Raw genomic sequence first — 27,560 nt, 5'->3', positions numbered from 1 at the left:
AGAAGCTCAACACCATCCAGGACAAAGCAGTCCACTTGATTGGCACCCGATCCTCCACCTTAAACATTCACTCCCTCCTCCACTCTCCTTTGCAACACCTCCCAAACCCGTGACCTCTACCACCTAGAAGGACAAGGGCAGCAGGCGCAGGGGAACACCACCAAGTCACACACCAGCCTGACTTAGAAGTATATCGCCATCCCTTCATCATCCCTGGCTCAAAATCCTGGAACTTCCAACCTAACAGCACTGTGGAGCACTTTCACCACACGGACTGCAGCGGTTCAAAGAGAAGGCGGCTCACCACCACCTTCTCAAGGGTATCTAGGGATGGGCAATAAATGCCAGCCTTGCCAGCGACGCCCACATCTCGGGAATTAATTAATAAAAAGGAGAGCTCCCAGCAATCCAGCTGGGGCTATATCAGCATTTACACAAGTAGCTCTCACAAAATGTAGCAGGATTCGCAAATGTTGCCCTCGACGCCACACAGCCCAGGTAAAAGGCCTCAGTAACCTGGATGCCGCATCACTGGACGTTCATTCCAGAGGTGTCGCAGGTCCATGGTAGATAGCTCTACCCCTCTTGAGATGCTGTCAGGATTGATAGAGTTTGGTTTAGGCGTTGCTTTATTACCTGTTTGAGTGATTTTCGTGGGCTGGTGGGCGGGCGAGCTTGGGGCTCCAGCTTGTGCTGCATGGTACGGAGCCAGTCCTGGCACTGCTGCAGTGTGTCCTGGTGGCTGACGTGCTTCTGAAGCTCGCGTTCCAGACTCTGGTACAGCTGGGAAGGAACGGGTTAGACAAAGGTACAGAGTTAGCCACCTGCAAGTTTAACCGGGCACAGTTAGAGCTCGCTGTACAAGGTAGGCACCTAAACACTGAAGACTTCTGCCAGCCGACCCGTTCACCAAGGAGATGGCGATTGACTGCTTTTCCTCTGCAAAGCAGTGTGGAAAAAGGGCAAAGACTTGTGACACCAAGGGGGCGATTTTGTCAATGGGGTCGCGTTGGAGGCAGGACTGCTGCTTGTCAGGTTTTAGTCCTGCCTCCATCGACTTCTGGCCAACCCACATTATTTTCCCTTGATTGACCTTAATAAACCCGCCCAGCAGGCTTAGCAGGCCAATTAAGGGGAAGCCGGTTACAGAGAACGTCAGCGTATGATGTTTCATCTGTCAAAATTTTTTGACAGATGGATTGTCATTGTTTGACAGCTCTGTGAAGCTGTCAAACACTGACATTCTACGTTGTTTGATGAGTCCTTGGCCTAGAAATTCAGTGGGCTTTGCGCCCAGTTACCGCCCAAATAGGGTTTCTGCGCCAGTGTAAGAGGGTGCGCTGATATTCAGCACTGCGGTAATGGCGGCGGTAGCCGGTAGCGCTGCGCCGACACCGATGACGTCATCGGTGTGCGCAGTGCCCTGGTTCCGCCCCGCTTCCGGCCCAAACCCCATATTTAGTTGCGGCCGCCTCTTCTGCAGCGGCCGCAAACAGCGCTGGAAAAACGGGGCCGTACTGCTGCGCTACTGGGGCGCTTTAAGGTGGAGGTGCGGCCGGCCACTTTTTCGGCGGCCGCCTGCCCGCGCCTCCTTCCCCGGCCTCCTCCACCCCCCCCCCCACGGCATTGCCGGCTGCTTTCCGCGAGCCCGGCACTTCTCCGTGGTGCCGGGCTCATTTGCCGGCACAATCCAGCGGCGATCTCGCTGTTGCAGGCACCTCCCCCTTAAGAGAAGGAGGAGGCCTGCAGTACCGCAGCCTGCCGCTCCGCAGCGGGTGGCGCTGCGGCACCTAGCGCGCCGATATTCAGTTTCAGCGCCCCAAGCGGGGGCGCCGAAACCCTTGAATAGCGGCCGCCTTCGAGTTGGGGCGCTGAAACTGAATTTCCGGCGGGCGCAAGTGACTCCGCGCGCAGCGCTAACTTTTGGGCGTTAGCCTGCTGGCGGGCCTTAACTGAATTTCTAGGCCCTTGTGTTTAAGACTTGTCAAACCTCTTTTGTGAGCAGAAATTAGATGGATGTTGCATCGGAGAATGCACCAGCCATCTGTCATCTCTGCCGGTGAGATGCGAGACTCTCCACATCCTCAACTGTTGAAGTCTGCAGGAAGAAACAAAGGTAAGTAAACATTTTCTATCACTTTTCACTCACCTCACATACTTACCTCTCCACACTTACACCCATCACTTACCTTCACAGTGCACTTTTGGACCCCTCCGACCCCCGCAGACTCACTGCTCACCTCGGTGACCCTGGCGGGGTTTTCCGACATCAGGAAGCCCGCGCCTCTGGTGGTAAAATGGGGATAATCCTCTTAACTGCCTGTTAACTACCCACCTCCTAGCAAGATGGCACAGAGGCGGGTTGGGGGCGGGATGCGTACCCGCCCACAGGTTCTGCCATTTTCCCGGCAGTCCTGCCTCCAAACCTGCCTCCCCAGGGCTGGCAAGATCGCGCCCCACGTCTCCGCCCACTTTTGTGTTGCACTGGGATTCCCCCCCCGCCACAGCCGACGGTGGGGAAGGGCGGAATGCTTACTGCTGATCAGGCACTGCCATTCACACTGCATTCACAAGGCAGGAGCGATGGAATGGCAGCTCCCGCCTCATGGAGGCCCATCAACCAGCAGCACCGAGGACAACCTGCCCTGTGACCAGCCTCACTCAGACTGGAGAGCCTGAGTAGGGACTGGCCACAGGAAGGTATGGTCAGGGACAAGGTAAGCACCTGTTTTTCGTTGGCAGGTTTCTGACACCATCTTCTGACGACAGCCAGAAGGTCTATCAGAGACAGGCAGTTATGGAGATTTCGTAAGGTGCTATACAAGTACAAGATCTTTCTTCCTCCATCTGGGACTTTCGAAATCTGTTTGTGGGATCAAAGCATAAAGCCTGGGGGAGGAGAGGGGACTCGGGGGGGTGGGGGCTGTGGGAAGGACCCTTGCATCGGGGCAGTTCCAGCTGGTTGGTGTCTGCATTATTTTGGTTAGCAACTGAACCCTGGCCCAAGGGATTTTGGGGCCTACCCAAATAACGTAGGTTTCAGGGGTTCAACAGGAGACAAAAGTGTCAACGGGGAAACCTAGACATTCTGAGAGAGCTAGGTTTCAAGTAAATACGCGGTTAGACTTTCAAGTGCATCCAGGGATAAAACTGACGATGTGGAGCGCTCGTCCACCCAGTATAGAAACCGCCCGGTTTACATCTCCATTTAAAATCTACCTGCATAAGTCAGAAAGAGACAAGAACAAGTACAGATGTGGGTGTGGGGATTGTTCCTTACTCTGTGAGCTGTGCTACAGATGGCAGAATAACTGTCCCGGATCCCCTGCAGATGACCTTGGACCTGCTGCTTAAACTTCCCTTGAAGCTCCTCCGTGCAGTTGGCAATCAGGCTGTCCCCTTTGCTTCTCAGACTTGCTAAGGCGTGTTCAAAACCGGCTATCTCCTCCATGATTGGCTGTTGGGAGAGAACAAAATGGCACTTAGTTCACATCGATTCATCCTACAGATATTGTACCATGTGCGCCAGTAATTGAGCATCTATTAGAAACATAGGAACAGCAGTCGGCTATTCAGGCCCTTGAGCCAGTTCTGGAATTTAATTAGGTCATGGCTGATCTGTATATTAGCTCCACTTTCCTGCCTTGGTTCTGTAACCCAAAATACCCTTGCATAACAAAACTCTATCTATCTCAGTTTTGACGTTTTCAATTGACCCTCAGCCTCAACAGCATTTGGGGGAGAGAGTTCCAGACTTCCACTACCCTTTGTGTGAAGAAGTGCTTTCTGACCTCATCCCTGAATGGCCTACCTCTAATTTTAGGGTTACGCCCCCTTGTTCTGGACTCCCCCACCAGAGGAAATAGTTTCTCTATCTACCCTATCAACTTCTTTAATCATCTTAAACACCTCAATTACATCAAACCTTAATCTTCTATACTCAAGGGAATACAGGCCTAGTCTATGCAACCTGTCCTCATCATTTAACCCTTTTAGCCCTGGTATCATTCTGGTGAATCTGCGCTGCTCCCCCTCCAAGGCCACGATATCCTTCCTGAGGTGCGGTGCAGAGTTTTATTGACAGAGCTCAATTCCTCTGGAGGTTGGAATGGGTAGCATCTAGTTATTGGAGAGTTAGGTTGGGGTTTCTGCTTCAGGCCTTGCCAAGCTGCGATCCTCCATCCACTGAAGTGAAATTCCTCAGGACACAATCCCAGAGTAGGCGGTGGGATTGTGACAGCCAGTCACCCCCCCCGCCCCCCCCCCCCAGGGCTGACCCCTCCAGAGTTCATAGGGTCAATGGGGAGGACACGTTATTGGCATGGGGCACAAGTGAGCGCAAGCGCCACTGCTTGTAAATCTCTGTCGCTCACCTGCGCTCATGTAGCCCAGAGACATTGGCACCTGCAGTCATTAGGGAAGGTAACTGGTCAGACCGCACTCCCTCCTCGACCCCTGAGCCATGTTCCCGTCAGCCCCCTTGTGTCAGGGGGCCGAGATGGAAAATTTAAAAATAAATAAATCGAGTTTCCTCAGGCCATATCCCTGGCCTGGACCCTTCTTCCCCCTCTCCAGAGACCTTTATTCCTCACCTCACTCTGCATTCTAGCCTCCGCAGAAACACCTGGTCCTGACTACACAAACGGAGTTGGCAGTCTTGGCCGCCTCAGCTCGAGTTCCAACCCGCGACTGCCAGAGCTCCCAAGGATTTTCGTCTCCAGCGGGTGTGAATTCGCAGAGAAGCGAAACAGCCAGCCTTCCTGGCGTCACAAGTCCACATATCTCGTCGTATCTAACGGGAACCCACTAATTCGCTGCACAGGCACGAGCCTGAACTCCTGATACGCCAATTATGAAGACAGGTTATGAGCACAGTTTGCATAGACTAGGTTTGTATTCCCTTGAGTATAGAAGATTAAGGAGCGATCTAATTGTGGTGATTAAGATGATTAAAGGATTTGATATGGCAGATAGAGAGAAACTATTTCCTCTGGTGGGGGAGTCTGGAACAAGGGGCCATAACTTTAAAATTAGAGCTAGGCCTTTCAGGAGTGAGGTCAGAAAGCACTTCTTCACACAAAGGGTAGTGGAAACCTGGAACTCACTCGCCCAAAAGGCTATGGATGCTGGGGGCAATTGGGGCTTTCAAGACTGAGATCAATAGGTAAGGGTATCAAGGGATATGGAGCAAAGGCAGGTAAATGGAGTTGAGATACAGATCAGCCATGATCTAACTGAATGGCAGAAATGGCTTGAGGGGCTGAATGGCCTCCTCCGGTTCCTATGTTCCTATGTGCTCCCAGTGCGGAGAAATACGGACACAATCTCAATCTTGGATCTTTACTAAAAATGGTTCTTATTTAAAATGTACGGTCAGCCTAAATCCCAGCACGCACCTTGTGCCTCGCCAGGTGCTGGGTTGCCATCTCCAGGTTGGTGCTCTGGGTGGTGTCAGGGGCCACCAGCCTGGTGGAGATCTGTAGCAGCCACTTTTCCACCTCCTGCAGGTTACTGTTATAATCCTCGTGCTCCCTCACCTTCTCTTCCAGATTCTGCACGCAGACCTTGGAAAGAAAGAACAGCAAAACATCGGCTACAACTTCTGCAGGAGCCCAGCATCAGTCGGGGAGTTTCATTTAACTTTATTCTCGGGGTGTGTGCATTGCTGGCAAGGCCGGCATTTATTGTTCATCCCTCGTTGAACTGAGAAGGTGGTGATACAACTGAGTGTCTTGCTAGGCCAATTCAGAGGGTAGTTAAGAGACAGCCAGGTTGGTGTAGGACTGGAGACTCGTATAGGCCCAGACCAATCTCCTGCACGGTTATCTAATCCGTCAAGTTTGTCTGTGTCCAGGCTGGGGGAAGTCTCCTGTACTGAGTCCTGGGGCCCTTACCCCAACCCTGGGGCCCTTACCCTGACCCTGGGGCACTTACCCCGACCCTGGGGCCCTTATCCCGACCCTGGGGGCCCTTACCCCGACCCTGGGGACCCTTACCCCGACCTTGGGGACCCTTATCCCGACCCTGGGGCCCTTACCTCAACCCTGGGGACCCTTACCCTGACCCTGGGGACTCTTACCCCAACCTTGGGGACCCTTATCCCGACCCTGGGGCCCTTACCTCAACCCTGGGGACTCTTACCCTGACCCTGGGGATCCTTACCCTGACCATGGGGGCCTTATCCCGACCCTGGGGACCCTTACCCTAACCCTGGGAACCCTTACCCTGAACCTGGGGATCCTTACCCCGACCATGGGGGCCTTATCCCGACCCTGGGGACCCTTACCCTAACCCTGGGGACCCTTACCCTGACCCTGGAGATCCTTATCCCGACCCTGGGGCCCTTACCCCGACCATGGGGACCCTTACCCTGATCCTGGGGATCCTTATCCCAACCCTGGGGCCCTTACCCCGACCATGGGGACCCTTACCCTGACCCTGGAGCACTTACTTAGACCCTGGGGCACTTACCCTGACCCTGGGACCCTCACCCTGACCCTGCATCCATACCCTGACCTTGGGCCCTCACCCTGACCCTGGGACCCTCACCCTGACCCTGCATCTATACCCTGACCCTGGGACCCCCACCTTGACCCTAAGGCCCTTACCCTGTCCCTGGGGCCCTCACCCTGACCCTGGGACCCTCAACCTGACCCTGGATCCATACCCTGACCCTGGGACCCCCACCCTGACCCTAAGGCCCTTACCCTGACCCTGGGGCCCTTACCATCACTGTGGAGCACAGCTCCTGGTAATCTGACAGCAGCCTCTTCAGATTGTCATTGACAGCAGGGTCATGAATGAGCTCGAAGACGACCTCGCCTTTCTCGATCACCAACTTTATCCCCGGTTCATGAGACACGATCGTCTGCTGGATGGCCTGAGGCAGAGAGAAGAGTTTAGGTTTGAGCATCATATGGCCAAAATTTCCGCAACACTCATATTTTAAAATGTAACATTATCAATCGTAGACTGCAAAATGAGAACAATTTTGATGATTATAGGGCAAAGCAGGTATGAAGTTTGGGAGAATGATGTTTTGAGTGAAGTAGAACACCTGAAAGTGCCCTAGGGATTATTTCTTTCACCTGTCTCCCACTATAACAGGCTCAGACTTAGGTAATCCATATATTTTCCTCATGACATTTTGGGCAGGTGTTAGATTTCCTTCGCTCCGCGATTGGTGGCCATGCCGCCAGCTGTCTAGGCCCTGAGCTCTGGAATGACCTCCCTGAACCTCCACCTTGAAGGTACCATCTTTCGGATGAAATGTTAAACTGAGGCCCCGTCTGCCCTCTCAGGTGGACTTAAAAAATTCCACAGCACTATTTCGAGGAAGAGCAGGGGAGTTCTCCCTGGTGTCCTGGGCCAAAATTTATCCCTCAACCAACATCACTAAAAAACAGATTATCAAATCATTTATCTCATTGTTGTTTGTGGGACCTTGCTGTGCGCAATTTTGGGTGCCACATTTCATACATTACAACAGTGACTACAGGTCAAAAGTACTTCATTGGCTGTAAAGCTCATTGAAACTTCTCGAGGTCATGAAAGACGCTATAGATATATAAATTTCTTTCAACATACAATAAGTCGAACTATTTATTTTGTTATTATTTAGCCAGTTTTCTCAGTTCGCCTTACCTTGTATTTGGCTAGCTGGGCTTTCTTCTCATACAGTTCCACTTTTGGTTCCACCGGAATTTGTAAGATAGCCTGATACTCTGCCAACCACTTGGTTTGGCTCTGGTACTTGTCCAAGAACTCTTTCGTGAGGTACAGACATTTCTCCAGGTTGCCGCGCTCCCGCCTGATGGAGCTGGTCAGCTCATTCAGTTGGCCAATATGACCATCCATCGATTCCCGAAGGCGCTGAGCTCCGGACCCCTCCAGGCACTCGATGGCCTTCTCGCTCTTCTCAAGAATCATCTTCAGTAAGCTATTCCCCATGTCAATGTCATTGTGCAGGGTCTGGAAATGAAACAGCATCTCTGAAAAGTAAAGGCTACGCAAGAGGCCACAACTGCTCGCAGTGCTGTTTATGCTCGAGTATTCCACTCTCCCCTTTAAGGGTTTTCAAACACATTGGCCTAGAAATTCAGTCGCGTTTGCGCCCACTTAGGGGCGAAAGAGTGGGTTGCGCCGGAAGTTTTTTAGTGCCCGAAATTAAGTTGGTCCCTAACAGCGGCGTTAGCCGGTAGCGCTGCGCCGGCACCGATGACGTCATCGGTGTGCGCAGCGCCCCAGTTCCAACGCGATTCTGTGCCGAAGGCCAAATTCAGTTGCGGCCGCCTCGCCCGCAGCGGCCGCAAACAACGTTTGAAAAACAGGGCCTTGCAGCTCCGAGAGGCCGGCGCATAAAGGTGGAGGGGCGGCCGGCCGCTTTCCCGGCGGCCGCATGGCCGCACCTCCCTCCCCGGACTCCTGCACCACCCCCCCGCGGCATTGCTGTCTGACTCCCGCGAGCCCGGCACTTCTCCGTGGTGCCGGGCTCATTTGCCGGGGGAATCCAGCGGCGATCTCACGGCTGCAGGCAGCTCCTCCTTAAGATAAGGAGGAGGCCTGCAGTACCCCAGCCTGCCGCACCGCATCGGGTGGCGCAGCGGCAGCTGGACGCCTGAAATAGACTTTCATCGCCCCAAGCGAGGCGGCCAAACCCTGCAATAGCGCCCGCCTCCGTCTTGGCCCGTCGCAACTGAATTTCAGGCGGGCGCTACGGGAATCCGGGCGAGCGCTAAATTTCGGGCGCTAAAGACCTGGCGGGGCCTTACTGAATTTCTAGGCCATTTTCTTTACTAATCAGGGTGCTTTGGATCAAAGGGGCTGGTGAATGTTAATCAATTGGTCTCGCACATTCTTGTGGGCTATAATGAAGCCAAGGGGACAGAGTGGGCTGGAAACGATGTCCAGTGTGTCCAAGCCACAGATCATAGGTCACATGAACCCCCCCACCACCCGCCTGCTCATGAAGTCATCGAACCACAGAAGTTTCCAGCACTAAACGAGGCCAGTCCAGTCTCTGCTAGAGCAACCCACTCTTTCCCCATAGGCCTGTGTCAATCCCAAACTAATCCCACTGCCCCGCTCTCTCCCTGTAGGCCTGTGTCAATCCCAAACTAATCCCACTGCCCCACTCTCTCCCAGTAGCCCTGTGTTAATCCCAAACTAATCCCACTGCCCCGCTCTCTCCCTGTAGCCTTGTGTCAATCCCAAAACTAATCCCACTGCCCGTTCTCTCCCTGTAGCCCTGTGTCAATCCCAAAACTAATCCCACTGACCCACTCTTTCCCTGTAGCCCTGTGTCAATCCCAAACTAATCCCACTGCCCCGCTCTCTCCCAGTAGCCCCGTGTCAATCCCAAAACTAATCCCACTGCCCCGCTCTCTCCCTGTAGCCCCGTGTCAATCCCAAAACTAATCCCACTGCCCGCTCTCTCCCAGTAGCCCCGTGTCAATCCCAAACTAATCCCACTGCACCGCTCTCTTCCCATAGCCTTTCCCTGCTTCTCTATTAAATCCCCATTTACCGTTCTCTGCTCCAGTGGGAATAGTCCCAGTATCTCAAGTCTCTCCTCTGATCTATAGTTACCCATCCCTGGCACCATCCTGGTGAACCTACGCTGTACGCTCTCTATGGCTTTAATGTACTTTCTATAATGGGGCACTTAAAACTGCACTCAGTACTCTAACTGTGGCCTAGCCATTACCGTGTACAAATTTATCATTACCTATTTATAAAACCCCAAATTCTATCGGCATTTTTATAGCTTTATCCACCTGCACTCACACTTTCAGGGATGATGCATTTGAACCCGAGTCTCTCTGTTCTTCCACACCTTTCAATGTCTTTCCATTAAGTGTATACTCCCATTCCAAAATGTATCACCTCACACTTATCAACTGCCCCCATCTGACCAGTCTCCTAACCTGTCTATTTCTTTCTGAGGTCTTTTACAGCCCTCCTCGCAATTTGACAAACCTCCTACTTTTGTGTCATCAGCAAGTTTCATGATTTTGTTAGATAGCAAAATACTGCAGATGCCTGTATCTGAGTCCAAATCTATATATATACACGGAGAGCAAAAGTGAACCCAGCACTGACCACTGGGGTACAACACTTCAATCCTTCTCCAGTCCAACCAACACCCATTCATCCCAACTCCTTGTTTCTTGCTCATCAGCCGACTCTGTATCCATGCTTCTGCATTGTCACTTCTGCCATATACCGGAATTTCTCGAACAAGCCTCTTGTGAGGCACCTTATCAAACCATCCTGAAGATCCATGTACACCACATCCATATCTATCCAATCACTCACCTCTTCAAAAATCTATATTGAAGTCCAGGCAACTTGGGGCTTTTGGACTTATAGTTCGTACTCACTGGTTTCTCCTACTTGAATTTAGTGTGCCTGAAGGTTTGGAAAGGGTTGTTCTTTGCATTGTTGCCACATTGGATCAATCCTAAATCAGAACACCAGCAGTGATCCAACGAGGCAACAGCGCTGTGAGCACACAATAAAACGCCACACTGGCCACTTGCATTGGGCGAGGGGAAGAAATGTGGGGGGGGAATATACAGAAGGGCAGATTGTATAAATTAGCGCTGCTGGCATACAGCTTTGCATGATGGGAGCACGCATCAGGAATTCGGGAATTGGAGGTCTTTGAGACCCGCAGGAATTTCTATCGGAAAACTGGGTGGGTTGCCCTGGCCTCCAGGTGTAAGTTCCCAATGTGTGCTCGTGTTGTGTAGAGCTCTGCTCCGGGAGCACGAATGCGCAATACCCACCTTGTGTATAAACAGCAACAACTTGTATTTATATAGCGCCTTTAACCTAGTAAAACGTCCCAAGGTGCTGCACAGGAGTATTAAAAGACAAAAAAAATTGACACTGAGCCACATAAGGAGAAACTAGGGCAGGTGACCAAAAGCTGGGTCAAAGAGATAGGTTTTAAGGTGCGTCTTAAAGGAGGAAAGAGAGGTAGCGAGCGGAGAGGTTTAGGGAGGGAATTCCAGAGCTTAGAGCCTAGGCAACAGAAGACACAGCCACCAATGGTTGAGCGATTATAATCAGGGATGCTCAAGAGGGCGGAATTAGAGGAGCGCCGATATCTTGGAGGGTTTTGGGGTTGAAGGAGATTACAGAGATAGGGAGGGGCGAGGCCATGAAGGGATTTGAAAAACAAGGATGAGAATTTTGAAATCGAGGCGTTGTTTAACCGGGAACCAATGTAGGTCAGTGAGCACAGGGGTGATGGGTGAACGGAAATTGGTGCGAGTTAGGACACGGGCTTTGGTACATCTCAAGTTTATGTAAGGTAGAAGAATGTGGGAGAACAGCCAGGAGAGTATAAATCTACATGCGTATTTATATTGAGCCCTTAACTCTTGTAATGCATGTATTTCCTTTTCTCTTACCTCAAACTTTTTAATCTTGCTTTCCATGGCGATTTTGTCCACCACGTTTAGAGCCACAGCCATGTTTTTGAAGTTCTTCTGCGCGGCCCTGAGCCAGTCCGTGTAGGTGCTCAGTGCTGAATCAGCTTCCTCCAAGGCTCTCAGCTCCTCTCTCAGCAACTTGGTCTGGTCCTGCGAGAAGAGACAGATTCCCCAGTGTGCGATGTGATACTCACCCATAACATTCAGGAGCCTCATTCATCAGAGCTGGGACACTGCAATATTAAGCCGCCTGTGCTAATCCCTATTATTACACCGTGGCTCAACCAAAGTTCCTGGGTTCAAGTCCCACTCCAGGGACTTGAGCACATAATCTAGGCTGACACTTCCAGTGCAGTACTGAGGGAGTGCTGCATTGTCGAGGTGCCGTCTTTTGGATGAGATGTTAAATCATTGCCCTGACCGCTCTCTCAGGTGGACGTAAAAGATCCCATGGCACTTCTTCGAAGAAGAGCAGGGAAGTCCTGGGCAATATTTATCCCTCAACCAACATCACTAAAATAGATGATCTTGCCATTATCGCACTGCTGTTTGTGGGAACTTACTGTGCACAAATTGGCTGCCATGTTTCTCGACATTTCAACAGTGACTACACTTCAGAATTACTTCAATTGAATGTAAAGTGCTTTAGGACATCCGGAGGTCGTGAAGGGTGGTATATAAATGTATGTTCTTTCTGCCATAACCACTTTAGAGTAAATATTCTTATAATACTAAGTGCAAAATCAAAAATCATAAGTAAAAAGAAAGAACTGGCAATTAGACACTGAAGTTAAAAGATCTTCACAGTAACAAGAAAGCTGAGCTTCCTCTCCCTGCTCAGACCGGGAGTAATCCAAGTGCAGTGAACCAGGAGTGGATTGCACGAGCCCAATCCTCCTGTCAGGCCTGATTTAAGTATCGCAGGCCTACACTGTGCATGCTCCCTTGCACCGAAGAGCAAGTCTAGGCACAGTCTGTGCCTTTAAGGCAGCAGCAACCTTAAAGGGGCAGGTCAGACGGAAGTCCCATGAGAGAGGCTGAAAGACCTGGAATATTTGTACGGCAATGGGGGCAGCTTCTGAAGACTCGCGGTAAGCTTTTAAATCCATCTACATCTGCTAGAAGCTGTAAAAATGCCAATGGGTTTCATGGTGATTTAAAGGACCATCTCCTGTGAATGAGTCTTGAAGAGATTTGGATACCACGAACTTTGGTCCCCCCATATTTAGGTTTGGTACTCCGCAGATTTTGTTTCCTCTAGATTTGGATCCCCCAGATTTGGACCAACCAAAATTTGGATCTCACAGATTTGGTTCCCTCTAGCTTTGGATCCCGCCAGATTTAGATGCCCAGATTTGAATCCCCTCTGATTTGATGAATTTCCAATCTTGGTTCCACTGCTTTGGAAAGCATAGCCGAAACATTTACCCACAGGGAGGCGGGGAAAACCCACGCCAGATTCATCTCTCGGGCTGTTGTCACACACGTCCGTCCACTGGTCCACGGGTAACCCGGAATGGAGACTGAATCATGGAATCTTCCAGTACAGAAACAGGACATTTGGTCCATCAAGTCTGTGCTGCTATCTTTCTCCACATGAACCAACTCATCTAATCCCACCCTCCTGCTCACTCCCCATTCCCTTTAACATCCCACCCAGTCTAATCCCACTCTCCTGCTCACTCCCCATACCCTTTAATATCCCACCCAGTCTAATCCCACTCTCCTGCTCACTCCCCATACCCTTTAATATCCCACCCAGTCTAATCCCACTCTCCTGCTCACTCCCCATTCCCTTTAACATCCCACCCAATCTAATCCCACTCTCCTGCTCACTCCCCATACCCTTTAATATCCCACCTAGTCTAATCCCACTCTCCAGCTCACTCCTCATACCCTTTAATATCCCACCTAGTTTAATCCCACTCTCCGGCTCACTCCTCATACCCTTTAATATCCCACCCAGTCTAATCTCACTCTCCTGCTCACTCCCCATACCCTTTAATATCCCACCTAGTCTAATCCCACTCTCCTGCTAATCCCCATACCCTTTAATATCCCACCTAGTCTAATCCCACTCTCCTGCTCACTCCTCATACCCTTTAATATCCCACCTAGTCTAATCCCACTCTCCTGCTCACTCCTCATACCCTTTAATATCCCACCCAGTCTAATCCCACTCTCCAGCTCACTCCTCATACCCTTTAATATCCCACCTAGTCTAATCCCACTCTCCTGCTCACTCCTCATACCCTTTAATATCCCACCTAGTCTAATCTCACTCTCCTGCTCACTCCCCATACCCTTTAATATCCCACCCAGTCTAATCTCACTCTCCTGCTCACTCCCCATATCCTTTAATATCCCACCTAGTCTAATCCCACTCTCCTGCTCACTCCCCATACCCTTTAATATCCCACCCAGTCTAATCCCACTCTCCAGCTCACTCCTCATACCCTTTAATATCCCACCTAGTCTAATCCCACTCTCCTGCTAATCCCCATACCCTTTAATATCCCACCTAGTCTAATCCCACTCTCCTGCTAATCCCCATACCCTTTAATGTCCCACCTAGTCTAATCCCACTCTCCTGCTAATCCCCATACCCTTTAATATCCCACCCAGTCTAATCCCACTCTCCTGCTAATCCCCATACCCTTTAATATCCCACCCAGTCTAATCCCACTCTCCTGCTAATCCCCATACCCTTTAATATCCCACCCAGTCTAATCCCACTCTCCTGCTAATCCCCATACCCTTTAATATCCCACCTAGTCTAATCCCACTCTCCTGCTAATCCCCATACCCTTTAATATCCCACCCAGTCTAATCCCACTCTCCTGCTAATCCCCATACCCTTTAATATCCCACCCAGTCTAATCCCACTCTCCTGCTAATCCCCATACCCTTTAATATCCCACCCAGTCTAATCCCACTCTCCTGCTAATCCCCATACCCTTTAATATCCCACCCAGTCTAATCCCACTCTCCTGCTAATCCCATACCCTTTAATATCCCACCCAGTCTAATCCCACTCTCCTGCTCACTCCTCATACCCTTTAATATCCCACCTAGTTTAATCCCACTCTCCGGCTCACTCCTCATACCCTTTAATATCCCACCCAGTCTAATCTCACTCTCCTGCTCACTCCCCATACCCTTTAATATCCCACCCAGTCTAATCCCACTCTCCTGCTAATCCCCATACCCTTTAATATCCCACCTAGTCTAATCCCACTCTCCAGCTCACTCCTCATACCCTTTAATATCCCACCTAGTTTAATCCCACTCTCCTGCTCACTCCTCATACCATTTAATATCCCACCCAGTCTAATCCCACTCTCCAGATCACTCCTCATACCCTTTAATATCCCACCTAGTCTAATCCCACTCTCCTGCTAATCCCCATACCCTTTAATATCCCACCTAGTCTAATCCCACTCTCCTGCTCACTCCTCATACCCTTTAATATCCCACCTAGTCTAATCCCACTCTCCTGCTCACTCCTCATACCCTTTAATATCCCACCCAGTCTAATCCCACTCTCCAGCTCACTCCTCATACCCTTTAATATCCCACCTAGTCTAATCCCACTCTCCTGCTAATCCCCATACCCTTTAATATCCCACCTAGTCTAATCCCACTCTCCTGCTAATCCCCATACCCTTTAATATCCCACCTAGTCTAATCCCACTCTCCTGCTAATCCCCATACCCTTTAATATCCCACCCAGTCTAATCCCACTCTCCTGCTAATCCCCATACCCTTTAATATCCCACCCAGTCTAATCCCACTCTCCTGCTAATCCCCATACCCTTTAATATCCCACCCAATCTAATCCCACTCTCCTGCTAATCCCCATACCCTTTAATATCCCACCCAGTCTAATCCCACTCTCCTGCTAATCCCCATACCCTTTAATATCCCACCCAGTCTAATCCCACTCTCCTGCTAATCCCCATACCCTTTAATATCCCACCCAGTCTAATCCCACTCTCCTGCTAATCCCCATACCCTTTAATATCCCACCCAGTCTAATCCCACTCTCCTGCTAATCCCCATACCCTCTAATATCCCACCCAGTCTAATCCCACTCTCCTGCTAATCCCCATACCCTTTAATATCCCACCCAGTCTAATCCCACTCTCCTGCTAATCCCCATACCCTTTAATATCCCACCCAGTCTAATCCCACTCTCCTGCTCACTCCTCATACCATTTAATATCCCACCCAGTCTAATCCCACTCTCCTGCTCACTCCCCATTCCCTTTAATATCCCACCCAGTCTAATCCCACTCTCCAGCTCACTCCCCATACCCTTTAATATCCCATCCAGTCTAATCCCACTCTCCTGCTGATCCCCATAACCTTTAATATCCCACCTAGTCTAATCCCACTCTCCTGCTCACTCCTCATACCCTTTAATATCCCACCCAGTCTAATCCCACTCTCCAGCTCACTCCTCATACCCTTTAATATCCCCCCCAGTCTAATCCCACTCTCCTGCTCACTCCCCATACCCTTTAATATCGAACCCAGTCTAATCCCACCCTCCTGCTCACTCCCCATACCCTTTAACATCCCACCCAGTCTAATCCCACTCTCCTGCTCACTCCTCATACCCTTTAATATCCCACCTAGTCTAATCCCACTCTCCTGCTAATCCCCATACCCTTTAATATCCCACCCAGTTTAATCCCACTCTCCTGCTCACTCCCCATACCCTTTAATACCCCATCTAGTCTATTCCCACTCTCCTGCTAATCCCCTTTAATATTCCTATTTTATGGGAAGGCCTTAAACTTCTCATCTCTAGTGAAAAAAACAAATCTCAAGTCTCTCTGCATAGCTGTAATCCTCACCCCTGTAACATTCCAGGGAACTGACTCCACTGAGTGAATAGCACTGCACTGACAGGCTGCCCTCACAAAGGTATAGTGATGACCAAAAATGCAGCACACTTAAGAGGGTACAAAGCCTCCAAATAAACACGATAAATGTTGTTACAAGCTCGAGTGCCCAGATGCCGGTTGCCGGTTTAGCACGGACCATGATTCTTGAGCTGTCGGCTACATACCACCACATGAAGCAGAATGCCCTGGTATCTGGCGGCTAGTTGGGTAGCTTGACTTCCCACGCTGCTGTTGATGTGACTCTCCTCCAGGACTTGATGGGCTAGCAACCCGACCCTTTCCACTTCATCCTTCCGAGCAAGGATTTCTTCATTCCATTTCTAATAAGACAGAAAGGAAAATGAATAAACCATGCACTGTCATTTGAATCTAACTAACAATACGGCTGATTGTAGAAAATAAAAAATAAAAACTTATGCTGGTCAAACCAGGCTGTATGTTTTATTTTTGCCACATGCAGAACAGTCTCCCAACTTGTACACAGATTATTGGTTAGCTAGCACTGGCTTTTTTACCCCATCTAAAACTTCAGATACCAAAGCTCTGCTCTAGGTTAGCGCAAATCATATGAAAAGTCAGCTGCGATGGATTTAAAATAAAAGATGCTGCTTCCGATTGTGTTAGCGTCAGACAGAAGAGTTACAGGGAAAGTCTGCTTAGAGGAGGATTATTATCAGCAGGAGGTGGATATGTGTGTGCGTGTGTGCAGCTGTGTTTGTGTTTTAAATATGTATGTGCACACGTGTGTGTGTGAGAGAACTGGGTGTGTGTGAACTGAGTGTGCGTGAGTTTGTGTGAATGCGTGCGTGCATATTTGTGCATGTGCACATGTGGGTGTATGTGTGTGTGTAAAATAACACAGCAGTGTTTAGCAAGTAACATCGTTTGTACCAAATAATTTAAAAGGCTAATGCAATGTTGGCCTTTGTGTCAAGAGGGCTGGAATACAAAGGGGTGGAAGTTATGTTACAGCTGTACAGAACTCTGGTTAGACCTCATCTGGAGTAACTGCGTCCAGTTCTGGGCACCGCACCTCAGGAAGGATATATTGGCCTTGGAGGGGGAGCAGCGCAGATTCACCAGAATGATACCGGGGCTAAAAGGGTTAAATTATGAGGACAGGTTGCATAGACTGGGCTTGTATTCCCTCGAGTATAGAAGATTATTAGGTGATCTAATTGAGGTGATCAAAGGGTTTGATAGGGTAGGTAGAGAGAAACTATTTCCTCTGGTGGGGAATCCAGAACAAGTGGGTATAACTAAAATTAGAGCCAGGCCTTTCAGGGGTGATGTCAGGAAGCACTTCTTCACACAAAGGGTAGTGGAAATCTGGAACTCTCTCCCCCAAAAAGCTGTTGAGGCTTTGAAAATTTCAAAACATGAGATTGATAGATTTTTGTTAGTTAAGGATGTCAAGGGATATGGAAGCTAAATGGGGTCAAGATACAGATCAGCCAAGATCCAACTGAATTGCGGAACTAACTAGAGGGTCTGAATGGCCTCCTCCTGTTCCTAAGTTCAAAGTTTGATGCTATTTCAACTTCAAATCGTACCTTTATAAAGTGCCAATGTTTACATGTGCTAGATAAGTCAGTCGGGCAGATTCAGTCCGGATGCAGCAATGTAATGGATGGAGCGATGGAATGGATGGAGCGATGGAATGGATGGAGCGATGGAATGGATGGAGCGATGAAATGGATGGAGCGATGGAATGGATGGAGCGATGGAATGGATGGAGCGATGAAATGGATGGAGCGATGAAATGGATGGAGCGATGGAATGGATGGAGCGATGGAATGGATGGAGCGATGGAATGGATGGAGCGATGGAATGGATGGAGCGATGGAATGGATGGAGCGATGGAGTGGATGGAGCGATGGAGTGGATAGAGCGATGGAGTGGATGGAGCGATGGAATGGATGGAGCGATGGAATGGATGGAGCGATGGAATGGATGGAGCGATGGAATGGATGGAGCGATGGAATGGATGGAGCGATGGAATGGATGGAGCGATGGACTGGATGGAGCGATGGAATGGATGGAGCGATGGAATGGATGGAGCGATGGAATGGATGGAGCGATGGAATGGATGGAGCGATGGAATGGATGGAGCGATGGAATGGATGGAGCGATGCAATGGATGGAGCGATGGAATGGATGGAGCGATGGAATGAAAAGACCAGTCAGCAGTGGTGTGGAGCAATGTGCTGTTGCTGTTTACACTGTACACACCTGTAGTTGCTGTAGCTGAGTCTCTTTCGTGACCCGGTCAGACTTTCTTCCCGTCCGCAGGTTGACCTTGCTCTCTAGGTCGGAGAGCCACATGTCTACCTGCTGGAACATCTTCTCCAGCCGCCTGAGCATGCTCAGTGTGGCATTGACCCTCTCCTTTGCCTCGACGAGCCTTCGCTGGTACAGGTGCCAGTCCCGCTGAGCGGATTCGAGAATGCGATCCTCCATATACGTAGATCCAGACAGGGTCACCTTCTCCTGGGTCCTAAGGACAGCGCTCATTAAAGTCTGGCCCTCAGTACAGTGCCTCTCCAAGTCCTGTGGAACAATATGGTTGTGTTGGGCTGCATTAATACAATGCAAGGCAGCTGCTTGGGATATATTCATGAAATTAACTGCATAATCTACATTAGATAATCTTTAATGTCAGGTGTACCTCAATTGCTAGCACTATCGCCTTTGAGTCAGAAGATCATAGGTTTAAGTCCCACTCCAGAAACCTGAGCACATAATCTAGGCTGACACTCCAATGCAGTACTGAGGGAGTGCTACACTGTCAAAGGTACCATCTTTCAGATGAGACGTTAAACCGAGGCCCCGTCTGCCCTCTCAGGTGGACATAAAAGATCCCATTCACCATTTTGAAGAAGAGCAGGGTGTCCTGGCCAACATTTATGTCAGGGTGAGGCTGGTTCTGGACCCAAGTGCAGACAGACGAGGCGAGAAGCAGGTATGCAGTCTTAAATAAAAGTACTTTACTAGAATCACACAGGTAAACAGTTACAAACATAGGAGCTCAAGACAAGCTACCACTAGGCAAACGGCTTGTCAAGACTGAGCACAGAGGGAAGAAACCACAGAACTTAAATACAAGCAAAAACAGGTGAAACCAATAAACCTGATAAAAGGCAGTTAAGTAATAAACACAGGAGAAACTAGTAACAATTAGCAAAGGGAAAAAACAAGTGAAGGTGCCATCTAGGGGTTACTGAGGGAACTAACCAGCACCCTCACAATTTATCCCTCAATCTGGTCATTTATTTCATTGCCGTTTGCGGGATCTTGCTGTGCACAATTTGGCTGCCAGGTTTCCTATATTACAACAGTACCTACATTTCAAAAAAGTACTTCATTGGCTGTAAATCACTTTGGGATGTCCTGGAGTCGTGAAAGGTGCTATAGAAATGCAAATCACTTTTTACCTCTAGGTCTCGGAGTGTATTTTCAAAGGTCTCAACATCATTCCCCAGGTGCGAACAGCAGCAGAGCTTCTCCTTTTCCTGCTCTAGCCACTCCTCAAACAATTTCAGACCGTGCTGGTACTCTTGGTGGAGCTGAACCAGTTCCTCAGCTTTTCTGGTGCCCTCCTGGAAACCAAAGGAAACGGGTTCACGTTCACATAAAAGGATCCCAATAGAATTACCCAGCGGGTGTCATTTTCTGAGCACACGGTAGCAGTGGGGAATCTCACCCGCCAGCACCCATATTGGGAATCCGTGACCCCCACAACTTCAATAGAAAGGCCCTAGGAACGGCTGGTTAAGGTCAGGCCCTAGGGACGGCTGGTTAAGGTGCAGGCCCTAGGGATGGCTGGTTAAGGTCAGGCCCTAGGGACGGCTGGTTACGGTGCAGGCCCTAGGGATGGCTGGTTAAGGTCAGGCCCTAGGGATGGCTGGTTAAGGTGCAGGCCCTAGGGATGGCTGGTTAAGGTCAGGCCCTAGGGACGGCTGGTTAAGGTGCAGACCCGAGGGACGGCTGGTTACGGTGCAGGCCCTAGGGATGGCTGGTTAAGGTGCAGCACGGTGGCATAGTGGTTAGCACTGTTGCCTCACAGCGCCAGGGACCCGGGTTCAAATCCGGCCTCAGGTGACTGTCTGTGTGGAGTTTGCACATTCTCCCCGTGTTTGCGTGGGTTTCCTCTGGGTGCTCAGGTTTCCTCCCACAGTCCAAAGATGTGCGGGTTAGGTTGATTGGCCATGATAAAAATTGGCCCTTAGTGTTAGGGGGGATTAAATATGTGGGGTTACGGGGATAGGGCTTGGGTGGGATGGCTGTCGGTGTAGGGACCGGGTGCTAGGGTTTGGATGATCAGCCATGATCTCGTTGAATGGCGGAGCAGGCTCGAAGGGCCGAATGGCCTACTCCTGCTCCTAGTTTCTATGTTTCTATGTGCAGGCCCTAGGGACGGCTGGTTAAGGTGCAGGCCCGAGGGACGGCAGGCTAAAGTGCAGGCCCGAGGGACGGCTGGTAAAGGTGCAGACCCGAGGGACGGCAGGCTAAAGTGCAGGCCCTAGAGACGGCTGGTTAAGGTGCAGGCCCGAGGGACGGCAGGCTAAACTGCAGGCCCGAGGGACGGCTGGTCAAGGTGCAGGCAGCTGATGAAGGAACCAGAGTTCATTCCTAAACAGAAGGGAGCACCAAGTGTATGATCGCAGACATCTCCTATAAATAGGAACAGGAGGAGGCCTTTCAGTCCCTCAAGCCTGTTTCACCATTCAATCAGATCGTGGCTGATCTGTACTCAACTCCATTTACCCGCCTTGGTTCCATATCTGTTGGTACCCTTCCACCAACAAAAATCTATCATTCTCAGTCTTGAAAGTTTCAATTGACCGAGCCTCAACAGCTTTTTGGGCAAGAGAGTTCCAGATTTCCACTACCCTTTCTGTGAAGAAGTGCTTCCTCACATCACCCCTGAATAGCCTACCCCTAAATTTTAAGGCTATGCCCCCTTGTTCTGGATTCCCCCATCAGAGGAAATAGTTTCCCTCTATCTACCCTATCAAATCCTTTGATCATCTTAAACACTTCAATCAGACCACCCCTTAATCTTCTATACTCAAGGGAATACAAGCCTAGTCTATGCAATCTGTCCTCCTAATTTAACCCTTTTAGCCCTGGTATCATTCTGGTGAATTTGTGCTGCTCCCCCTCCAAGGCCAATATATCCTTCCTGAGGTGCGGTGCCCAGAACAGAACGCAGTTACTCCAGATAGAGCCTAACCAGAGCTTTATATAACTGTAACATAATTTCTACCCCTTTGTATTCCAGCCCCTTTGAGCCCATTAGCCTTTTAAATTATTTTTTTTACACCTGTCCACTAGCTTTTAGTGATTTCTGTATTTGGGCCCCTAAATCTCTCTGCTCATCCACCGTTCCCAGCTACTCGTCATTTAGAAAAGACTCTGATCTATCTTTCTTAGGTTCAAAGTGGATGACCTCACAATTACCCACATTAAACTCCATCTGCCACAGTGTTGCCCATACACATAATCTATCAATGTTCCTTTGCAACTTTCTGCTCCCATCTACACTATTTAATATGCCACCTAACTTATGGGACGGGTCTCCTGTATGCAGCCTGTTTCAATCGTGTACCATAGATGTGAGCAAGCACTAGACAACCGAAGATTGAACTAACATAAATACGGCGCACAGCAATAAAAATAAACAGCTGCTTTTGTCAGTCAGGGCTCAGATGGTAGCACTCTCCCCTCTAAGTCAGGAGATAGTGGGTTCAAGTCCCACTCCAGAGACTTGAGCTCAAAACCTAGGCAGGCACTTCAGTGCAGCAATGAGGGAGTGCTGCCCTGTCGGAGGTGCTGTCTTTGGGATGAGACGGCCCCATCTGCCCTTTCGGGTGGATGTAAACAATCCCACGGCACTATTTCAAAGAAGAGCAGGGGAGTTCTCTCTGGTGGCCAGGCCAATATTTGTCCCTCAATCATTAATGACTTATTGGTCATTTAACACATTGCTGTTGTGGGATCTTGCTGGTCGCAATTTGGCCACCACATTGACTACACTTCAAAAAAGTACTACATTGACGTCCTGATGTCGTGAAAGGCACTATAGAAATGCAAGTTCTTTCTTTCTTTTTACTGGCTTGTTTCTGTGCAGCGTACCTTAGCCTTATCACTCAGATTGCTGAAGCGTTCCTGAAGCTCTTGCAGTTCCAAACGTGTCACGTAGTGCTGGGTCATGCTCTCGCCTTTAGCCTGGATGGTCGCCAGCAGACGGCTGTGACTCAGGGTATCTTCGTACAGTAACTGAAACAGCAGAATCCACATCTGACTCATTGCACGAAAGGAAAAACGCTTGTTACATTATTTGCGCACGTTTCAAGATTAAACTTACTTCAACTACGAGAGTTCACAGGAGAGATTATCCTGGGTCTGTACCCAGGGAGTACCGGATCATCTGGGCGCAGTGAATATCCGAAATTCAGACAAATAGGAGTGCCACCTGCAAAGGAACTGGCCCAGTTTTTCCGATATCCACTGTGCCCAGATGGCCCACTGCTCTTGGGTACAGATCCAGGAAATTATCCCCTTCTGTATTTTATGATCTCACCAGATGCCTTTCAAACTGGACCGGTAATCCAGAGAACAGGACCAGTAATCCAGAGAACTGGACCAGTAATCCAGAGAACTGGACCAGTAATCCAGAGAACTGCACCAGTAATCCAGAGAACTGGACCAGTAATCCAGAGATCTGGACCAGTAATCCAGAGAACTGAACCAGTAATCCAGCGAGCTGGACCAGTAATCCAGAGAATGGGACCAGTAATCCAGAGAACTGCATCAGTAATCCAGAGAACGGGACCAGTAACCCAGAAAACGGGACCAGTAATCCAGAGAACGGGACCAGTAATCCAGAGAACTGCACCAGTAATCCAGAGAACTGGACCAGTAATCCAGAGAACTGGACCAGTAATCCAGAGAACTGGACCAGTAATCCAGAGAACTGGACCAGTAATCCAGAGAACGGGACCAGTAATCCAGAAAACTGGTCCAATAATCCAGAGAACTGGACCAGTAATCCAGAGAACGTGACCAGTAATCCGGAGAACTGGACCAGTAATCCAGAGAACTGGACCAGTAATCCAGAGAACAGGACCAGTAATACAAAGAACGGGACCAGTAATCCAGAGAGCTGCACCAGTAATCCAGAGAACTGGGCCAGTAAGCCATGGTTCGGGACCAGTAATCCAGAGGACGTGACCAGTAATCCAGAGAATGGGACCAGTAATCCAGAGAACTGGACAAGTAATCAAGAGAACTGGTCCAATAATCCAGAGAACTGGTCAAATAATCCAGAAAACTGGACCAGTAATCCAGAGAACTGGACCAGTAATCCAGAGAACTGGTCCAATAATCCAGAGAAAAGGAGCAGTAATCCAGAGAACTGGACCAGTAACCCAGAGAACTGCACCAGTAATCCAGAGAATGGGACCAGTAATCCAGAGAACTGGACCAGTAATCCAGGGAACTGGTCCAATAATCCAGAGAAAAGGAGCAGTAATCCAGAGAACTGGACCAGTAACCCAGAGAACTGCACCAGTAATCCAGAGAATGGGACCAGTAATCCAGAGAACTGGTCCAATAATCCAGAGAAAAGGAGCAGTAATCCAGAGAACTGGACCAGTAATCCAGAGAATGGGACCAGTAATCCAGAGAACTGGACCAGTAATCGAGAGAACTGGACCAGTAATCCAGAGAACTGGGCCAGTAATCTAGAGAACTGGGCCAGTAATCCAGAGAACATGACCAGTAATCCAGAGAACTGGACCAGTAATAAAGAAAACTGGTCCAATAATCCAGAGAACTGGTCCAATAATCCAGAGAACTTGTCCAATGATCCAGAGAACTGGACCAGTAATCTAGAGAACTGGACCAGTAATCCAGAGAATGGGACCAGTAATCCAGAGAACTGGACCAGTAATCCAGAGAACTGGTCCAATAATCGAGAGAACTGGACAAGTAATCCAGAGAACTGGTCCAATAATCGAGAGAACTGGACAAGAAATCCAGAGAACTGGGCCAGTAATCCAGAGAACGTGACCAGTAATCCAGAGAACGGGACCAGTAATCCAGAGAACCTCGGCCAGTAATCCAGAGAACCCGAACAGTAATCCAGAGAACCCGAACAGTAATCCAGAGAACGGGACCAGTATACAGAGAACTGAACCAGTAATCCAGACAACTGGTCCAGTAATCCAGAGAACTGGTCGAATAATCCAGAGAACTGCACCAGTAATCCAGAGAACATGACCAGTAATCCAGAGAACTGGACGAGTAATCCAGAGAACTGGGCCAGTAATCCAGAGAACAGGACCAGTATTCAAGAGAACGGGACCAGTAATCCAGAGAACGGGACCAGTAATCCAAAGAACCGGAACAGTAATCCAGAGAACTTCACGAGTAATCCAGAGTACTGGGCCAGTAATCCAGAGAACTGGTCCGATAATCCAGAGAACTGGACCAGTAATCCAGTGAACTGGACCAGTAATCTAGAGAACTGGGTCAGTAATCCAGGGATTTGGACCAGTAATCCAGAGAACGTGACCACTAATCCAGAGAACTGGACCAGAAATCCAGAGAACGGGACAAGTAATTCAGAGAACTGGATGAGTAATCCAGAGAACGGGACCAGTAATCCAGAGAACGGGACCAGTAATCCAGAGAACTGGTCCAATAATCCAGAGAACTGGACCAGTAATCCAGTGAACTGGTCCAATAATCCAGAGAACTGGACCAGTAATCCAGGGAACTGCACCAGTAATCCAGGGAACTGCACCAGTAATCCAGAGAACTGGGCCAGTAATCCAGAGAACGGGACCAGTAATCTAGAGAACTGGACCAGTATTCCGGAGAACTGGACCAGTAATCGAAAGAACTGCATCAGTAATCCAGAGAACTGGGTCAGTAATCCAGAGAGCGGGACCAGTGATCCAGAGAATGGGGCCAGTAATCCAGAGAACTGGGCCAGTAATCCAGGGATTGGGACCAGTAATCCAGAGAATGGGACCAGTAATCCAGAGAACTGGATGAGCAATCCAGAGAACTGGTCCAATAATCCAGAGAACATGGACCAGTAATCCAGAGAACTGGTCCAATAATCCAGAGAACTGGACCAGTAATCCAGAGAACTGGACCAGTAATCCAGAGAACTGGACCAGTAATCCAGAGAACTGCACCAGTAATCCAGAGAACTGGACCAGTAATCCAGAGAACTGGACCAGTAATCCAGAGAACTGCACCAGTAATCCAGAGAACGGGAGCAGTAATCCAGAGAACTGGTCCAATAATCCAGAGAATTGGACCAGTAATCCAAAGAACCGGACCAGTAATCCAGAGAACTGCACCATTAATCCAGAGAACTGGGGCAGTAATCCAGGGATCGGGACCAGTAATCCAGAGAACTGCACCAGTAATCCAGAGAACTGGACCAGTAATCCAGAGATCTGGACCAGTAACCCAGAGAGCTGAACCAGTGATCCAGCGAGCTGGACCAGTAATCCAGAGAATGGGACCAGTAATCCAGAGAACTGCATCAGTAATCCAGAGAACGGGACCAGTAATCCAGAGAACGGGACCAGTAATCCAGAGAACGGGACCAGTAATCCAGAGAACTGGACCAGTAATCCAGAGAACTGGAACAATAATCCAGAGAACTGGACCGGTAATCCAGAGAACGGGGCCAGTAATTCGGAGAACTGGACCAGTAATCCAGAAAACTGGTCCAATAATCCAGAGAACTGGACCAGTAGTCCAGAGAACGTGACCAGTAATCCGGAGAACTGGACCAGTAATCCAGAGAACTGGACCAGTAATCCAGAGAACAGGACCAGTAATACAAAGAACGGGACCAGTAATCCAGAGAGCTGCACCAGTAATCCAGAGGACTGGGCCAGTAAGCCATGGTTCGGGACCAGTAATCCAGAGAACGTGACCAGTAATCCAGAGAATGGGACCAGTAATCCAGAGAACTGGACAAGTAATCAAGAGAACTGGTCCAATAATCCAGAGAACTGGTCAAATAATCCAGAGAACTGGAACAGTAATCCAGAGAACTGGACCAGTAATCCAGAGAACTGGTCCAATAATCCAGAGAAAAGGAGCAGTAATCCAGAGAACTGGACCAGTAACCCAGAGAACTGCACCAGTAATCCAGAGAATGGGACCAGTAATCCAGAGAACTGGACCAGTAATCCAGAGAACTGGTCCAATAATCCAGAGAAAAGGAGCAGTAATCCAGAGAACTGGACCAGTAACCCAGAGAACTGCACCAGTAATCCAGAGAATGGGACCAGTAATCCAGAGAACTGGACCAGTAATCCAGAGAACTGGTCCAATAATCGAGAGAACTGGACCAGTAATCCAGAGAACTGGGCCAGTAATCCAGAGAACATGACCAGTAATCCAGAGAACTGGACCAGTAATCCAGAAAACTGGGCCAATAATCCAGAGAACTGGTCCAATAATCCAGAGAACTGGTCCAATAATCCAGAGAACTGGACCAGTAATCGAGAGAACTGGACCAGTAATCCAAAGAATGGGACCAGTAATCCAGAGAACTGGACCAGTAATCCAGAGAACTGGTCCAATAATCGAGAGAACTGGACAAGTAATCCAGAGAACTGGGCCAGTAATCCAGAGAACGTGACCAGTAATCCAGAGAACGGGACCAGTAATCCAGAGAACCTCGGCCAGTAATCCAGAGAACCCGAACAGTAATCCAGAGAACAGGACCAGTATACAGAGAACTGGACCAGTAATCCAGACAACTGGTCCAGTAATCCAGAGAACTGGTCGAATAATCCAGAGAACTGCACCAGTAATCCAGAGAACATGACCAGTAATCCAGAGAACTGGACCAGTAATCCAGAGAACTGGGCCAGTAATCCAGAGAACAGGACCAGTATTCAAGAGAACGGGACCAGTAATCCAGAGAACGGGACCAGTAATCCAAAGAACCGGAACAGTAATCCAGAGAACTTCACGAGTAATCCAGAGTACTGAGCCAGTAATCCAGGGATTTGGACCAGTAATCCAGAGAACGTGACCAGTAATCCAGAGAACTGGACCAGTAATCCAGAGAACGGGACAAGTAATTCTGAGAACTGGATGAGTAATCCAGAGAACGGGACCAGTAATCCAGAGAACGGGACCAGTAATCCAGAGAACTGGT

The 27,560-nt window shown here is 49.4% G+C and overlaps 1 protein-coding gene across 12 annotated transcripts in view; it reads right to left on the bottom strand.

Moving 5' to 3' along the window:
• syne1b (spectrin repeat containing, nuclear envelope 1b) overlaps window positions 1-27,560 on the bottom strand; it is an 834,787-nt gene that overhangs the window by 376,987 nt on the left and 430,240 nt on the right. For all 12 annotated transcript variants that reach the window (XM_085981815.1, XM_085981811.1, XM_085981814.1 and 9 more), the window contains 10 exons: window positions 22,493-22,636; window positions 19,789-19,953; window positions 18,587-18,904; window positions 16,519-16,674; window positions 11,421-11,591; window positions 7,645-7,971; window positions 6,728-6,880; window positions 5,397-5,564; window positions 3,281-3,457; window positions 637-783 (listed from right to left, as the gene is read on the bottom strand). In XM_085981815.1, coding sequence (XP_085837941.1) covers window positions 637-783; window positions 3,281-3,457; window positions 5,397-5,564; window positions 6,728-6,880; window positions 7,645-7,971; window positions 11,421-11,591; window positions 16,519-16,674; window positions 18,587-18,904; window positions 19,789-19,953; window positions 22,493-22,636 — 1,926 coding nt within the window. The remainder of the gene's footprint in view (window positions 1-636; window positions 784-3,280; window positions 3,458-5,396; window positions 5,565-6,727; window positions 6,881-7,644; window positions 7,972-11,420; window positions 11,592-16,518; window positions 16,675-18,586; window positions 18,905-19,788; window positions 19,954-22,492; window positions 22,637-27,560) is intronic.

The sequence above is a fragment of the Somniosus microcephalus genome, chromosome 3, assembly GCF_052327205.1.
Source record: "Somniosus microcephalus isolate GS21.2 chromosome 3, FLI_Smic_1.0, whole genome shotgun sequence".
NCBI classification, from domain to species: domain Eukaryota; kingdom Metazoa; phylum Chordata; class Chondrichthyes; order Squaliformes; family Somniosidae; genus Somniosus; species Somniosus microcephalus.
Note: the sequence above shows the minus strand (reverse complement) of the source record. Positions and strands in the feature narration are given on the sequence as shown.